Source organism: Triticum urartu, chromosome 5A (genome assembly GCF_056163025.1).
Source record: "Triticum urartu cultivar PI428250 chromosome 5A, HENAU_Tu73, whole genome shotgun sequence".
Classification (NCBI taxonomy): domain Eukaryota; kingdom Viridiplantae; phylum Streptophyta; class Magnoliopsida; order Poales; family Poaceae; genus Triticum; species Triticum urartu.
Window position 1 is genome coordinate 596,618,676 of NC_141877.1, and position 17,230 is coordinate 596,635,905.

Below are 17,230 nucleotides of genomic sequence, written 5' to 3' on the forward strand. Positions count from 1 at the left end.
TCCCGAGTGGCTGACCGGTAGGCCCGGGCCATCCAGTCAAATCCCGCAACAGACGCGCGCGCAGTACGTGGCGAAAAAGGCGACGCGGAGATCGAGGAACTTCCGCTTTATCGCTTCCGATTACTGCGGCTGCTCCCATCCCGCGCGCTTCCCAAAATCCAAATCCCGTGAGATCCGCGGGCCGCAGAACCACTTGCCAAAAACAGAAGACCCCGATCGCGACGGCTCTCGGTATGGCACAAACAAAGAAATTCACTCGACGGGAGGCCTGGAATGGATCAAGGCGACTGAAAAAAGTTGGCAACGTCATCCGTGACGATTGTCCCGAAATGAGGCGCTCACATAGCCCGAAGAATCAGTCGGAAAGATCTCCAACTCTTTCCCCACTCTAACCTCGATCCATTCGGGGGCTAATGATGAAGACATGTACCTAGGGTAGGGACACGGACCTGACCTAAGAGTCCTACTCTAGGACACCCCTGGGAGAAATCACCTTTCAATCGACTTGAAGGCATCCCACTCGACAGGTTCAAAACACTCGACCAAGAAGCTACCACTCGACCATGAAGCTATTCACTTGACTGCCAGAAGATCTACAGTCACTCCGTAGGCAAACGGTCAGCTGTTAAGTAGTCTTCATGGTCATTACAGCACTTTATTAGAGGCGTTACCAGTAACGCCCCATCTTAAATGTACTTTAAACCCTGCATTACTGAGGGCAGGAGGGGGTCGGCGAACTCTATATAAGCCACCCCCCTCCTCAGTAGGAAGGGTTCGCACCCCTGTAACCTATACACACATAATCCAGTCGACCGCCTTCGGGCTCCGAGACGTAGGGCTATTACTTCCTCCGAGAAGGGCCTGAACTCGTAAACTTCGCGTGTAACAACTTCCCCATAGCTAGGATCTCGCCTCTCCATACTCACCCCCCCTACATCACTGTCAGAGTTAGAACCACGACACCGGGCAGGAACAAGGCCATGACCAGGGCAACGATGCTTTGATAAAAGCTCCAATCCGCAATAACTTTCATCTGGAAGATAGAACTCGGAGACATGCTCCACAATCCCGGCCCCATCAACCTAAATAAGAAATTTCCCCAATTAGCACAAACCCTAGAACGCATTGGGGGGGAGGAAGAAGCGTTGCCGGAGTTTTACTTACCTCTCCGAGCACCGACGAGAAGATGGAAGAGTCCGAGCTCGCCATGCGTCACCGCTCCTTGCTCTACCGTGCCACGCCTTGCCTCCCACTCCTTTTTCCTCGCCGGCGTTCTCGCTCTCCTCTGTTTGCTTGCGCTAGCACATTTAGGACGAAGGGGTATCAGGTATAGCACCGACAGGGGCAAAAATGTCCAAAGTAACGCGTCGTTTGCGGTCAAACGGCGCTGACTGGACAGAGACGTGCCGGAAGGGCAAAAACGCAAGGGGAGCAGTCAAAGCTGGGCAAGACCGCGTGTTTTCCAAAATTAGGGGCAAATCAGTCGAGGGTGACCCAACTAAGGGTATAAATTCAATTTTCCCAAAAAAGAAACAGGGGATGCCCCGCCTGGCATATGGGTTCCCCCAATAGCACACATGTGCAACATGTAGGAGTCCTCGAAATCATTAATTGAGGAGTACTCTTTGCAAAGATCACTCCCACCTTATCAGGTTGTGACAAGTGACATGCTGCATGTGCGCCACTTGTCGCAACCTGCGAGTTTCCCTTTTTTCGTACTCTTTTGTTCGAAACGTTTTATCTTAAACCATGCGTCCAAATCTCAAACCATTTTCACCATTGGATTCCTCGCGTCGAGATCTTCAAAACTAGATCCCATATTGATAGGTTTTGACGAACTTTTTTTTCACGAAAAAACCCGACCAAAAAACCAAACCCGGAGCACGGTTTTTTTTCTTTCCGAAAGAGGCACGGCCGTGCCTCCCGCGAAAGCACAACAGTGCTTCTCGCGGAAGCAAAACTGTGCCTTTTGCGGAAGAAGAAAAAAGGAAACGTATTTTTTTTCTTTTTTGGAGAGGCACGGCCGTGCCTCTCGCGAAAGCAAAACTGTGCCTCTCGCGTAAGAAAAGAAACCAGAAAAATATGTTTTTTTCGTTTCCGAGAGGCACGTCGTGCCTCTCGCGGAAACAAAACCGTGGCTCTCATGGAAGAAAGAAAAAAACATGTTTTTTTCGTTTCTGAGAAGCACGGTCGTGCCTCTCGTGGAAGCAAAACCGTGCCTTTCGTGAAAGAAAAAAAACATATTTTTTCACGCAAAAATGTTTTTTTATATTTTTTTGTCCAAAAGTTAAGGAAGACCGATGAAAACCGAAAAAGTCAAAAAAACCAGGAACAAACCATTTAAAAGCCAAAAACGCGTGTGCAAAAATAAAAGAAAACAAAATCCGTAGGGAGGCCCAGAACGCGACATGTTGCGATGATCGTTGTGAGGCTCCCGAAGGAGCACTCGTTAATTAGTTGCTCCCAGGAGTCCTTTATGCGCGGGACCTACCTCTTGTGCTAGGTTAGTGGGCCGGTATAGTAGTGTAGCTGCATCTGCGTGAGTATTTATATTTTTTCCTCTTGTTTTTTTGGCTTTCACTATTTGCATTGGGTTTCCTGATTTTTTTCTGGTTTTCTAGGGTTTTGCTGTTTCTTTATTTGCTTTTCATCGGCTTCTTATTTTTCTATTTTATATTTTTTGCATACATCTAAATAATTTTTATACACGTTTAACACTTTCAAATGTTGATTAACATTGTAAAAACAAAATATATGTTAAAAAATTCTAATACATGTTCAAACATTTTTTAAACTATGCGGACATCTTTTACATAGTATAAATATTGTTACAAAAATGCACAACGTATCTTTGAAACAATCTTACTAATGGTATGCCACCGGTCGTCTGCCACATTTTGTTAGATCGTAGCGACGGGGGTGGTGGCATGCAGGAGTACCTATTCTAATACATGTTCAAACATTCTTACTAATGGTATGCCACATTTTCTTTTGAATTACGCAAACATTTTCTTACATTGCAACACTTCTTAGTTAATGTCACGTACATTTGTTTGAAACATGCAAACATTTTTGAATGCTATTAACATTTTCTTGAATTATACTAACAGAATTTACACCACATTAACATTTTTGGGAACGGGGGTTGAGGATCAGCCGTATGGTTGGGGTCATAATAGAATATCAAACACTTATCATTAGAGAAATCTCGAACAAGCTTTCACGAATATCAAAGACATATCATTAGATAAATCTTGAAACAAGCTTTCACCTCATTTTATATTAATAAAGCCACATGACCAAACAATAGATAATAGGAAATACTCATAAGGTGATCAAACTAGCCAAAATCGCTAAAAAAATATATACAAGCGTGCACAACTAAATGTCTCACGCAATTCGTCGAGAAGAACCACAAGACCATGCCGTCACGCGCGAGCGGCCTCGACACTCATCGTCGACGCCTACAAGAGGGACAAGACGTGAAACGCGCCAGCTGAAGCGGAGAAAGGTTTTCGCCCTGAGTGCCATAGTTTAGGGAGAAAGTTAAGGCGGTGCCCTGAGAGAAGAGCGATACCCACATGCATCGCTGCCACCGGCGTCGAGATGATGCGGAGATTTTGCTCGACCTTCCCTACTCATATATCTTGGGATCATGCCAGAAACCTACCATGAAGGGACCCTACCCTAGTGGAACAGGGACTAGTAATCTGATCCAGGGCTTGGCCGCCACCATTGGCGACAGCTTCACTAGGACCACCCGCCAAAGTACGCCTCGCCACCCGCTTGACCAAAGCGCAATGCCAACACATGCTGCAACGCCACTCACCGGAGAGCCAATATGTGCAACTTCACCATCTAGGGCCACTGCCCTCACTTCCAAGACCCAGCCACAACCACCGCCAGGACAATAGGCCGCTGAACCGCACGGATTGTTATGAACAACGAATGGGCAGAACCGCCATGCCAGAGCACAACAATGACCATGAATAGCCAAGGCCGGTGTTAATCCACGTGTGAGTGACCCAGACATGGGAACCAAATCCTAGCTGGATCCAACCCCCACTTCGTCTAAGGGTGCGTATCATTGAGGTCAGCAGACATCGTTGCCGGGGCAGCCTTGCATGGGCCATCAGAGCAGCATGCCTCCATGGGCCAGGTCCAGTCCAACCCTCGAAGCCTGCCATTCCCTAACCCTAGATGTTTCCCATCGGTCGTCGGTCACCTGCATGCCACCACCCCAGTCGCTAGGATCGACCTGGCCCAAGTGCACTCCCATCCTACATTGGCGGGGAAGCCGCCTCACGCCGTCCGAAGAAGCAGCCCCACCGGAATCACCAGATCGCCGCTGCCTCGCACACACCACCCAGCAGCCACCATGCCACATGCCTAGGCCTCCCCGACATCGCTGACCCATGCCAGCCACCCGTTAGGGAGTTCCGACTTGTCATCGGCACGCCCGTAAACTCGGGGGAGGTGCCCCGCAGCCGTCAGAATCTTGGCTGGGAGAGAGAGGTCCACCCAGGGGCCACCCCCGGCCGCCTTCACTCGGCCTGCCTGTCCTCACCGACAGGATCTCAGGAGGCGACATGATCGAGCGAGGAGGGGGTGAGCGCGGTGGTGGTACGATGAGTCACCCCCGTGTAGAGAGGAAGGCGACGCATGTGTGTGTTTTCGTCTCCCCCCTTACTTTTCTGCGTCGACCGTACCATTAGATAACTCATGAAATAAAAAAGTATATGGTATATATTATATTGTAGATATAATAGTTTTCTCTATAAATTTGGCACATTAGATTTATCCAAGTTCCACAATATATTAAAAGTTGAAACAAACATTCGAGTTCCATTTGGGTACCTCCTCTAACTTACCCACTCGGGTTTCAAACTTTTCTAATCTCTCTTCACATAGGCTAAACACCATTCATGCATGTTTTTTAAGCATTGACAGTAGAACAATCATTACAATTTTCACATTAAATAAATGGTTTTGGTAAAGCACATTTAGATGTGTTGTAGATATTATATATTTATATTCTCTGTCATTGATTTTACATGAAGATTCATGTGTTTTTTCTTTTTTATTATGCATTTTCCTTTTTTATTATATTTGGCTGAGGCTGTGACTATAAACAACATACACTTATATAAAGGGACCGTCTATTTAACAGGTGCATGAAAAAAGCCATTCCATCAGTTACTTTACTTCCTGACCATCGGATCTAGATCCAACGGCCTCTATCATGCCACGAACCATTCATATTCTTCCCCCCTTCTTCCTCCTCCCTTGCAGCCTACCCCGCCCCATCCGCCTGCCTCTGCCCCCCGTGGCTGACGGGCGCTACCGTGCGCTTGCCTCGTCGCCCCGCCCTTCCCGACCACCCCTGCCATCCCTCTAAGCTCCACCCCAACCGGAGAAAATGTCCGGCGATCCCCTGCATCCACCCACCATTAAGATAGATAATGGGGTCGTGACTCCCCCTAGTGAGGCCATGACTTCCCCCCTGAGATTAGATGGTGGGGGTATGACTTTTTCTGGTGAGGTCCATCTTCTTCAACGAGCTCGGATGAACTAGAATGGGTGACTACACGAATAAAATTTTCAGGCACATGAGATATAGCAAAACCGTTAAGTAAAACAAGTTACAATAAAACCATGCATGCGGGTTGATCGCGGATTAAACCCCAAGCATACTGACAAGATAGATAAATGCATCAGATGGATAAGACTCTTGCAGGCGTGTAGTAGCTTCACCTTGGAGCATAGCTCCCAGCAAAAGAAAAATTCATTCCGCCGATGCAAAAGATCGTCGCCGAGCTATCCCATCCCAGCTCGGCTTGTTCCTATCTCAATCAACGTTGTCCGTTCTCTGCAGATGGAGGCCAGCTATCTCGCATTGCATGCATGGCGCCGTGCATGCGGCGCTTCTTCACCACGTACGCACCCCGGCCTACACCTGGCCGCGCGCATGGCCTCCTCGCCGCATCGCCGCCCCCTATATATACCATCACTCCCCCTGAGCTACGATCATCAACTCATCCGGTCAGTTAGCTCGTCACGAACAACGATCACGATGAAGTCCGCAGTAAGATCACCATGGCTAGTGCTAGCCATCGTCCTCTCCCTCTGCCTCTCCCTCTCGTTCGCGTCGTGGGATGCCGAGGACGTAGGCAGGGGTAGTAGGAGGTGGCAAGAAGGGGGCGACGAAGGGCGGTCCGGCGGAAGTGGCCGGCCGTACCACTTCGGCCAGGAGAGCTACCGGGAGTGGGCCAAGTCGCGGCACGGCCACTTTAAGGTGCTGGAGCGGTTCGACCACGAGCTGCTCCGGGGTTCCATCGGCGACTACCGCGTCGCGTACCTGGACGCGGCGCCGCGCGCGTTCCTGCAGCCCAGTCACCACGACGCAGACGAGATCGCCTTCGTCAGGGAAGGCGAGGGCGTGCTCGTGTTGCTGAGGAACGGGAAGCGGGAATCGTTCTGCATCAGGGAGGGCGACGTCATCGTGATCCCGGCCGGATCCATCGTGTACTCCGCCAACACGCACCGGTCCAAATGGCTCCGCGTCGTCATGCTCATCAACCCCGTCTCCACGCCGGGCCGCTTCCAGGTGAGCGTGAGCCATGGCCGCGGCTTGCAGACTTCTCTGCCATCTCCGTTTGCATGCAATTGCAACCTTACTTTTGGTGTTCTTGATCTGTTGGTAGGAGTTCTTCCTTATTGGATCTGGAGACGAGCGCCCGCAGTCCTTCTTGAGCGTCTTCAGCGACGAGGTTATCCAGGCCGCATTAAACGTGCGTACGCGCTGACCATCGGCACTGATTATTTGTTTGATCATCACTCAATTCAGCTCGATCAAGTTTTTGTGGGATTCTGCTTATTTTTGTAACAGACTCGGCGGGAGGATGTGGACAGAGTGTTTGAGAGCAAAAGCAAGGGTGAGGGTGAGATATATGAGGCGTCGGAGGAGCAGATACGGGAGCTGAGCAGGTCGTGCTCCAGGGGAGGACGCGGCGGCGGCGGCTCGGGTTCCGAGAAGGAGGACATCCAGCCGCGCAGCCTCACCGGCGAGAAGCCGCGCTACTCGAACAAGCACGGCAGGTTCCACCAGATCACCGGAGACCAGTGCCACCACCTCCGCAAGCTCGACATGGATGTCACCCTCGTCAACATCACCCGGGTAAAGCATCGGCGCCGCGCATACAGATAGTTTTGTAGCATCATGCAACGGATTTGTTCGCCTAAACCAATGTGTGTTTCGTTGTGCGTGCATGCATGCAGGGCTCGATGACGGCACTGAAGTACACCACCCGGTCGACCAGGATCTACGTCGTCGTGGAGGGGCGCGACGGCTACTTCGAGATGGCGTGCCCGCACATCTCCAGCTCCGGCCGTTCTGAACGCCGTGAGCACGAGCAAGAGCGCGAGCGCGAGCACGGGCAGGGCAGGAGGAGCGAGGAGCGCGAGCGTGAGCAGGGGCGGGGCAGGAGGAGCGAGGAGCGCGAGCAGGAGCAGGGCCACGGCCGGGAGCAGGAGAAATCGAGGGGCTACAGGCAGGTGAGGGCCCAGATCAAGGTGGGGTCGGTGATCGTGCTCCCCGCGGGCCACCCGGCGACGTTCGTGGCCGGGAACGACGGGAACCTCGCCCTGCTGTCCTTCGGCGTGGGCGCCAACAACGACGAGGAGGTGTTCGTGACCGGCGGGAACAGCGTCCTGAAGCAGCTGGACGAGGCGGCCAAGGCGCTGGCGTTCCCCCAGCAGGCGAGGGAGCTGGCGGACAGGGTCATCCGCGCGCAGCCGGAGTCCGTGTTCGTCGCCGGCCCGCAGCAGCAGCGCCGCGTCGCCGACATGTGAGCGACGATCTCGAGCGTGCCGTGTGCAGTTCGTGGAGCTGCATGCATGAGTGTACATGTGACGGGAATAAATAGCTAGCACGTACGGTACTGCCTACTACAGTACTACGTGCGTGTAGCAGAGGAGAGGAGAGACGATGCTCTGTGTACGGGATGTGCATGCTTGTGTTCGTGTGCGTTTATGCATGCATGCACGTGAGTTTTCTATGTATGTATAGTACGTGAGTTTTCCGGTAATAAAAGACGTGACCTTGCCCGTCGGCTCGTTGGAACATGTCGGTGAAAATTGCACTTTTACTCCTACAGTGACGTGCACATATATCGATCGAGTGAGTGAAGTCTATTTTAAACCTGAGGTTGTAGAGCATGTCATGAATGAACCTTGACGTCCAAATCCCTGAATTGATACCCTGACTTCTTCAATCCCGGTCATTTTTGACTTTTAGGCCGTATCCAAACAGAAAAGGCCGGGATGAGTGAATTGTGCAACACATGTTTTGGGGGCCCACCTACCAGCATGAGAAAGAAATAAGAAAATATTAAATATTTAAATTTTAAACCAAAGAACTCTGGGTTTGAGTTGTGCACGTCCTAAGCCTGCGCTGGTGCATGCGCACGCTGCTGCGTCGCCGAACCTGGCTGTGGCACTGCGAATGGAGCAAGCCGCGACAGGGATCATGGAGACGTGCCTGAGCGCGGCTACCCGTGTGTGGCCTAATGTCGTTGTTGACTAGGCCCCGATCGCTCCACGACGACTATTTTCCGGCGGTCGAATGCGTACATACACTAGCGAAGTAGTATGACATGTGATGTGGATTGCTTTCCGGCGAGACGTGCAAATACACAAGCCACACTTGATCGATTCTTTCAGGAGAAAACACTAACATACGTAGCAAGCTGGCTACCAAAGCCTGCTGTATTGATCCTGAGGCTAGCTAGTTGATTAATGGCGCAATATTTTCGTTTTGCCAGGTAGCTAGCTATGCACGTAGAGCAAACTACCACTCGACAATCTTTGACTGATCTGACGTAGCCGCTGATCCGCCAAGTACCGGCGTCCTCCGGTCCTTGAGTCACCGTCACCGACGAGTGCTCCACTGGCAGCCCCACGTCGCCGCGCAGGGATGGAGGAGCAGCAGCAGTCAACAGCGAGGTGGCCTGCGGGTTTAAAGCAGCTGGATGGGCGGCCAGTGAAGGCGGTCATCAGCGCAGACCGTGGAGGCGCGGTCGTCGGCCGTGCATGCCCTGCGCATGCTTGGGAGGAAGGAGAAGGGAGACAAAGGAGGAAAGAGAAGAAGGCGGCGGCGCTGTGGTGTCCTCGCCGGCGACGGTGAGCCGTGCCTGCGTGGGGCAGTGATCGAGCGCGAGCTCGCCAGGGGCACGGGCGGGGTCGAACGTCTCTGGCGGCGGCTCCCGAGAAGGTGATAGTTGATTTTGATCATGAAGTTGGCACTGGACTTTGGAATTGATTCTGGACCCCCACCTGCTCAGGACGCCCCGCCTGCTCAGGACGATCCCATTACGGATTTTCTGGAGGGGGACACGCTTGACCCAGCGCAAAAACGGGAATTCAGGATCGAACAGGAACGGGAGGAAGGAGATGGACTAGGCAGGGGAATTTTTTTAGGTATGGAGAGGCTAGTCAATAACTTGGTCAAAGACAGCAATCCCGCTCCGTGAATACAACGTCATCAAATCCACTCCTTAAACTGCCCGAAGGTTTATTTAGACCGGGATCGATAAGGTTAGGGTATCAATTTTAGGAATTCAAACGTCAAGGTTCATCTACGTCGTACTCTATAATATTAAGGTTTAAAACAGACTTCACTCCGATCGAGTAATTGACAAAAACAAGACTTGTCACGTACCGGAACGGAAGAACCGGAGCACAGGCCAAGCGATCGACCTGAGTCACGATCCTCTCGCCAGCCACTTTCCAGCCGGAGTCAGGACAGTTACTAGTAGGCCGAGCGAAGCACGGGGAGTGACCACCAGCAGAGCAGTTCACAGACAGCAAGCAAGCAAGCGCGCGGATCGATCGGGAGCGGCGGCGATGGACGACGACTTCGGCTGCGTGATCGGCGTCGCGGGGAGGGGAGAATTCGCGGTGGTGGCGTCCGGAACCCCCATCGTGCACCTCGACGCCCACAGGCTTCTCGCCATCTCCGGCAGCCACCAGAACCGGTAACGACTGAGCGAGCTAGATCCAATCCACCTCCACCCGCCGCCTCGCTCGATCCCGGCCACCTTCCATTCCATGGCTTCTGACCTCAGCTTCCCGCCCGTGTTTTGCTTTGGCAGCGCAAGGTTCGCGAGGACGATGTGCCGCAGATGGAAGGGGCTGACCGGGGTGCCGTACCCCGACACCGCCACGGTCGCCGACCTCGCGCGCGAGCTGCTCGACCGCGGCCACTCCGTCGAGGCCCTGGTCGTGGGCTACAACCAGGCCCAGCCCAACGGGGCGGTGAGCTGCCTCGGCCCCGCGCTCCCGCGCGGCCAGTTCCTGTTCGGGGCCGCGGGGCGGGGAGCGGAGGCCTGCAGGGCGGTGCTGCGCCGGGGCTACCGCGACACCATGTCGTCCAGCGACGTGATCGAGCTCGTGGAGAGTTGCATCGCGGAGATCCGCCGGCTCGGGGTTCCCGGGGCTGCCGGCGAGTTTGCGGTCCAGTATGTTGACAGATGGGGAGCGGCGCCCGTGGGAAGGGAGGTCAGGGAGACAATGACTATCTATCGACAGATGTGTTGAAATATGAGATGGGCCTACAGCCCATATGACAATTTCAGATTTGATCTTTAAGGGCCCATGTAGGTGGCATGATAATGTGGTGGAAAGTTTAGTCCCATCTTGGAAGTGGAAGGAGAGTTGGAGTGGTTTATAAGGGATTTTCTTCCTCATGCTATTGGAGCTTGAGAAGAGATGAGGCCCTCGCGCACCCCTCCTCCGCTCGCCTCGCCATGCCACGCCACGCCACGCCACGCCACGCCACGCCATGCACTCCTCATACCTAATTTGTGTAGGAGTTTTTCGAATTCTGGTTTTGCTGCTGCACTAAAACCGTCGCCGTTTACGGGGACGTACTTTAAGCGTTGGCAGACTAAAACCACCTTATGACTCACTGCCATGAAGTGTTCTGGGTCGCCGGTGTGACTCCCACAGGAACGATCGCTCCTGATCAGGAGAAGGCGTTCAAGGAGGCCACTGTCGTGTTCCTCGTGGCAGTTCTGAGCGTGATTGGAGATAAGCTGGTTGACGCATATTTGCATGTGCGGTCTGCCAAGGACTTGTGGGAGGCGCTCGAATCTAAGTTCGGGGCCGCCGATGCAGGGAGCGAGATGTATATTATAGAGCAGTTCCATGATTAAAAGATGGTTGAGAACCGTCCTGTATTGGAGCAGGCTCATGAGATAATATGCATTGTTAAGGAGCTTGAGCTTCTTAAGTGTGAGTTACCGGGCAAGTTTGTCGCGGGCTGCATAATAGCTAAGCTTCCCAATTCCTGGAGGAACTTTGCCACCACTCTGAAACATCAGAGGCGTGAATTCTCTGTGGAGGATGTCATTGACCATCTGAGTGTTGAGCAGAATTCAAGGGCAAAGGACTCGCACGAAAAAGGAGTCGAAGGAACTTCTGTGGCCAACATGGTGCATCAGAAGAACTCCAATTCCCACAAGTCCAAGGGAAAGAACGGTGTCCAACAGAGTGCCGACTTTAAGAAGAAGGGTAAGAAGACCTTCAAGAAGAACAAGAAGGATGAGGGCTGCTTTACTTATGGTTCGCTTGAACATTGGGCCAACAAGTGCCCAAAGAAGTATAAGAAGCAAGGACAGGACTCCAAGTCTGTCAATATGATTGTGAGCAACAATGAGGGTGGTGCATCTGGGTACGGTAAATTATTTGCTGTATTTTCAGTTTGGCCGTCCACCGATTGGTGGGTCGACACAGGTGCAGGTGTTCATGTGTGTGCTGACATTTCATTGTTTTCTTCTTATCAGGCCACAGGTCACGGGTCCGTACTGAACGTGTGCCAAGAACTCGGAGGTGCCGGAGTAACGGTGCTTGGATCGTTTGGAACGGGAAGACGTACGACTACTTCCTCTATGTTGCGTCAACGCTTCCGCTTTGGTCTATGAGGGTACGTAGACAACACTCTCCCCTCTCGTTGTTATGCATCACCATGATCTTGCGTGTGCATAGGAATTTTTTTGAAATTACTACGTTCCCCAACAGTTAGATACGCCGGGTTTATCCAAGGCATGGTGGGGGGAGGCTATAATGACATCCTGTCATGTCCTGAATAAAGTTCCGACAAAGGATAACGAGACCACTCCTTACGAGAAGTGGACCAAGAGAAGGACAACACTCTCGTACTTACGGACCTGGGGCTACTTGGCGAAAGTTAATGTGCCGATCCCCAAAAAGCGTAACCTTGGACCAAAGACTGTGGACTGTGTTAATTTGGGCTACGCTATGAATAGTGTTGGCTATAGATTTCTAGTAGTGAAATCAGAGGTACCTGACATGAAAGTCGGTACAAATATGGAGTCTAAAGATGCTACATTCTTTGAGGACATTTTTCCCATGAGAGATGTACAAAGCACTTCTAGAAAGGAATCTGAGGAGACTCCTGAACCTGCCATTCCGATGGAATATTATAATCAAACACATGATGAAAATCCTGAGGAGGATAATGAGGAATCCCTTGGTAGGGGCAAGAGACAAAGGACTGTAAAGACCTTTGGTGATGATTTCTTCATATACCTCGTGGAGGATAATCCCACTTCTATTTCAGAAGCGTACGCATCTCCAGAAGCTGACTACTGGAAGGATGCGGTCCGTAGCGAGATGGATTCCATCATGGCTAACGGGACTTGGGAGCTTACTGAACGTCCTTATGGTTGCAAACCATTGAGATGCAAGTGCGTGTTCAAGAAGAAGCTTAGGCCCGATGGTACGATAGAAAAGTACAAGGCTAGGCTTGTGGCCAAGGGCTACGCCTAGAAAGAAGAAGAAGATTTCTTCGACACTTATTCACCTGTGGCCAGACTGACCACCATTCGAGTATTACTCTCGTTGGTGGTCTCGCATGGTCTTCTCATTCATCAGATGGATGTTAAGACGGCTTTCCTGAACGGAGAGTTAAAGGAGGAAATCTATATGCAACAGCCTGATGGCTTTGTGATGGATGGTCAGGAAGGAAAGGTGTGTAAGTTGGTGAAATCTTTGTATGGCCTGAGACAAGCGCCTAAGCAATGGCATGAAAAGTTTAATGAAACGTTGACATTTGTTGTCTTTGTTGTTAATGAGGCTAACAAATGTGTATACTATCGCTATGGTGGGGGCGAAGGAGATATACTGTGTTTGTATGTTGATGACATACTGATATTTGGGACTAATCTCAAGTTGATCGAGGAGGTTAAGTCTTTCCTATCTCAGAACTTTGAGATGAAGGACCTTGGAGTGGCTGATGTTATCTTGAACATCAAGCTATTGAGAGATGATGAGGGTGGGATTACACTTTTGCAATCCCATTATGTTGAGAAGGTGTTGAGTCATTTTGCATATTCGGACTGCAAACCATCTCAAACACCATATGATTCTAGTGTGCTGATTCGAAAGTCTAAAGGTACAGCTATAGATCAATTGAGATACTCTCAGATTGTTGGTTCACTACAGTATCTAGCGAGCGCAACGAGGCCTGACATCGCATTTGCTATTAGCAAACTGAGCCGATTTGTTTCCAAACCGGGTGATGTACATTGGCGTGCTCTTGAGAGAGTTATGCGCTATCTGAAAGGTACTATGAACTATGGACTTCACTATACCGGATACCCGTCGGTACTTGAAGGGTATAGTGATGCAAATTGGATCTCTGATGCTGATGAGATGAAGGCCACAACTGGGTATATATTTACTCTTGGAGGTGGTGTTGTTTCCTGGAAGTCTTGCAAGCAAACGATCTTAACAAGATCGACAATGGAAGCAGAATTAACAGCATTAGACACATCGGGTGGCGAAGCAGAATGGCTTCGAGATCTGTTGATGGACTTGCCAGTGGTTGAGAAGCCGGTTCCGGCCATCCTTATGAAATGTGACAATCAAACAGTTATTGTCAAGGTGAAGAGTTCAAAGGACAACATGAAGTCCAACAAACACATAAGAATGAGATTGAAAGCTGTCAGAAAATTGAGGAACTCCGGAGTGATAGCGTTGGATTATATTCAAACGGCTAAGAATCTGGCAGATCCCTTTACTAAAGGGCTATCACGTGTTGTGATAGATAACGCATCAAGGGAGATGGGTATGAGACCCACATGAGTTGCCATGGTAGTAACCCAACCTATGTGATCGGAGATCCCGTGAAGTAGGACCTGGGAAAACAAGCCAGTGGTGAACTGAGGAGAGTAACTTTACTTACCCACTCCGTTGGAGATGCAATACTCTCGAAAACTGTATGGAAGGATGACTACTGTCTTAATGTGTTCCAAGGCTTATATGCATAAGCAAGATGCTATCCTACAGAGCGATCTTTGGAGGAACACACCTATATGAGCCCGACTGCTGGTCACAGTCTATGAGATTGGGGTGATCTCTAGCAAGCTCATGAATAGGCCAGGAGTGTGACTAATATGCTCCACCCGAGGGGTCGACCTTCGGCAGCCTCGTATCAGTGAGACTTGTGGTGAAACTTCTTAACGCCAAACTGACAATTCAAGGCATAGTCCATTGTTCAGTTGTGAAGGAGTGTAACTACTTGGTCTAGGTGGATCTCAACTTTAATCGGTCTCCACTGAGATGCTGGTATATCAAAACAGCGTTTGGAACAAAGGACAAACTGGGCCCCTGAGATCTGGTGGGGGATTGTTGAAATATGAGATGGGCCTAAAGCCCATATGACAATTTCAGATTTGATCTCTAAGGGCCCATGTAGGTGGCATGACAAGGTGGTGGGAAGTTTAGTCCCACCCCGGAAGTGGAAGGAGAGTTAGAGTGGTTTATAAGGGATTCTCTTCCTCATGCTATTAGAGCTTGAGAAGAGATGAGGCCCTCGCGCACTCCTCCTCCTCCGCTCGCCACGCCACGCCTCGCCTCGTCACGACGCGCCGCGGGTTGCGGGATTGAGCCGAGCCGAGCTCACTCCTATGCGCTTATTTTTGCCGGTCAGGAATGGAGAGTCTTTGACAGGTGGGGCCACGATCTGAGACGTCGGATCATGGGCTACCGACTTGGACGTGGGTTCAGCCCACGTCTCTCCACGCGCAGCCGCACATATATATGTGGGGCGCTGCCAACCCTAGCCACCACAGAAACAGAACGCATCTCCGCCTCCACGCCCGCGTCGTTCCTCTGCTGCTGCTGCCGCCGGCGACTCCGTCCCGTTCACCACGTACATGGTTGACAGGAGAGCAGGCCTCCGAAACCCCGCCTCTCCGGATCCTGTACGGGAGAGGGGCGATTAGGTTTTTGGGTAGCGACTACGCGATTGCTCGCTTCTGTTCATCTACGTCCACATCACCTTCGTCATCACCATGTCGACCGACGCCGACTGTGCCGCCGCTGAGAAGGCCGAGGCCGACAAGAAGGCCGCCGAGGATGCCGCGGCTACCGCCGCCGCCACCGCCGCCGCATGGCCGATTGGAGGGTATACATCGTTTATCCCTCTTATGTTTCTTTCTGTTGTAGCAGTACTAGCGATATGCGTAGATGTTTCTACTATATGCGTAGTACATGCTCTGTTAGATCGTAACCAGTGTGTTATCAATACTGTCAATGTCATGCTCATGATTTATTCATGGATTAATTTAATAGAAAAACTGCCTATTTTCTTATCAATCCAAAAACCTAATTTGTGTAGGAGTTTTTCGAATTCTGGTTTTGCTGCTGCATTGAAACCGTCGCCGTTTACGGGGACGTACTTTAAGCGTTGGCAGACTAAAACCACCTTATGGCTCACTGCCATGAACGTGTTCTGGGTCGCCTGTGTGACTCCCACAGGAACGATCGCTCCTGATCAGGAGAAGGCGTTCAAGGAGGCCACTATCGTGTTCCTCGGGGCAGTTCTGAGCGTGATTGGAGATAAGCTGGTTGACGCATATTTGCATGTGCGGTCTGCCAAGGACTTGTGGGAGGCGCTCGAATCTAAGTTCGGGGCGGCCGATGCAGAGAGCGAGATGTATATTATAGAGCAGTTCCATGATTACAAGATGGTTGAAAACCGTAGTGTATTGGAGCAAGCTCATGAGATAATATGCATTGTTAAGGAGCTTGAGCTTCTTAAGTGCGAGTTACCTGGCAAGTTTTTCGCGGGCTGCATAATCGCTAAGCTTCCTAATTCCTGAAGGAACTTTGCCACTACTCTGAAACATCAGAGGCGTGAATTCTCTGTGGAGGATGTCATTGGCCATCTGAGTGTTGAGCAGAATTCAAGGGCAAAGGACTCGCACGGAAAAGGGGTCGAAGGAACTTCTGTGGCCAACATGGTGCATCAGAAGAACTCCAATTCTCACAAGCCCAAGGGAAAGAACGGTGTCCAACAGAGTGCCGACTTTAAGAAGAAGGGTAAGAAGACCTTCAAGAATAACAAGAAGGATGAGGGCTGCTTTACTTGTGGTTCGCTTGAACATTGGGCCAACAAGTGCCCAAACAAGTATAAGAAGCAAGGACAGGACTCCAAGTCTATCAATACGATTGTGAGCAACAATGAGGGTGGTGCATCTGGGTACGGTAATTTATTTGCTGTATTTTCAGTTTGGCCGTCCACCGATTGGTGGGTCGACACAGGTGCAGGTGTTCATGTGTGTGCTGACATTTCATTGTTTTCTTCTTACCAGGCCACAGGTCACGGGTCCGTACTGTAAGTGCATCTAGTGCCACCCCTAGTTGGTTTTGGAGTATTGACGACAAACCTAGTTGAGGGACTAATGTGTTTGTGAGAATTGCAGGATAACACAGGTAGAAGTCCCTCATTGATTCGGTTTTCCTACCAGAGATGACCCCTAAAAATGTTTGAAGACATCAATGTCAAAGGTGGTATATGAAGATATTCACATTGAAGACTATGAAAAGAGAAGACATCGCATGAAGCCTATGGAGCTCGAAGACTTAGATCTTTCGTAGTTCTTTTTCTTCTTCTTTGTTGAGTCATAGGAACCACCGTACTGTTAAGTGGGGTCCAAGAGAACCAGTCAGAATGACTGAAGTGATGCTTAACCAAAACCTATGTCTTCGAGTGAAGACTATGAGAGCGAATCTTTTCCAAAGTCGGACAAGTCAGCTTTGCTTGTAGCCCAAGTAAAGTTGCCGTGTGAGTTTGAAATCTGACCGTTGGAACATGTGTCAGTTCCTTAGTGACCCAGGGTCATTTTGGACAAATCAGGTCGGG

The 17,230-nt window shown here is 50.7% G+C and overlaps 2 protein-coding genes across 2 annotated transcripts; both read left to right on the forward strand.

The window, feature by feature from the left end:
- The first annotated feature begins 6,019 nt into the window (after positions 1-6,019).
- LOC125506086 (cupincin-like) lies at positions 6,020-8,124 on the forward strand. Its single transcript, XM_048670961.2, has 4 exons — positions 6,020-6,607; positions 6,705-6,791; positions 6,890-7,177; positions 7,279-8,124. Exons 1-4 carry the CDS (start codon positions 6,074-6,076, stop codon positions 7,849-7,851), a joined length of 1,482 nt encoding a protein of 493 aa, XP_048526918.1. The 5' UTR covers positions 6,020-6,073; the 3' UTR covers positions 7,852-8,124.
- Positions 8,125-9,773: 1,649 nt separating this feature from the next.
- Positions 9,774-10,713, forward strand: LOC125507429 (proteasome subunit beta type-2-A-like). The gene is made up of 2 exons (XM_048672007.2): positions 9,774-10,034; positions 10,152-10,713. Exons 1-2 carry the CDS (start codon positions 9,904-9,906, stop codon positions 10,594-10,596), a joined length of 576 nt encoding a protein of 191 aa, XP_048527964.2. The 5' UTR covers positions 9,774-9,903; the 3' UTR covers positions 10,597-10,713.
- Positions 10,714-17,230: the final 6,517 nt, after the last annotated feature.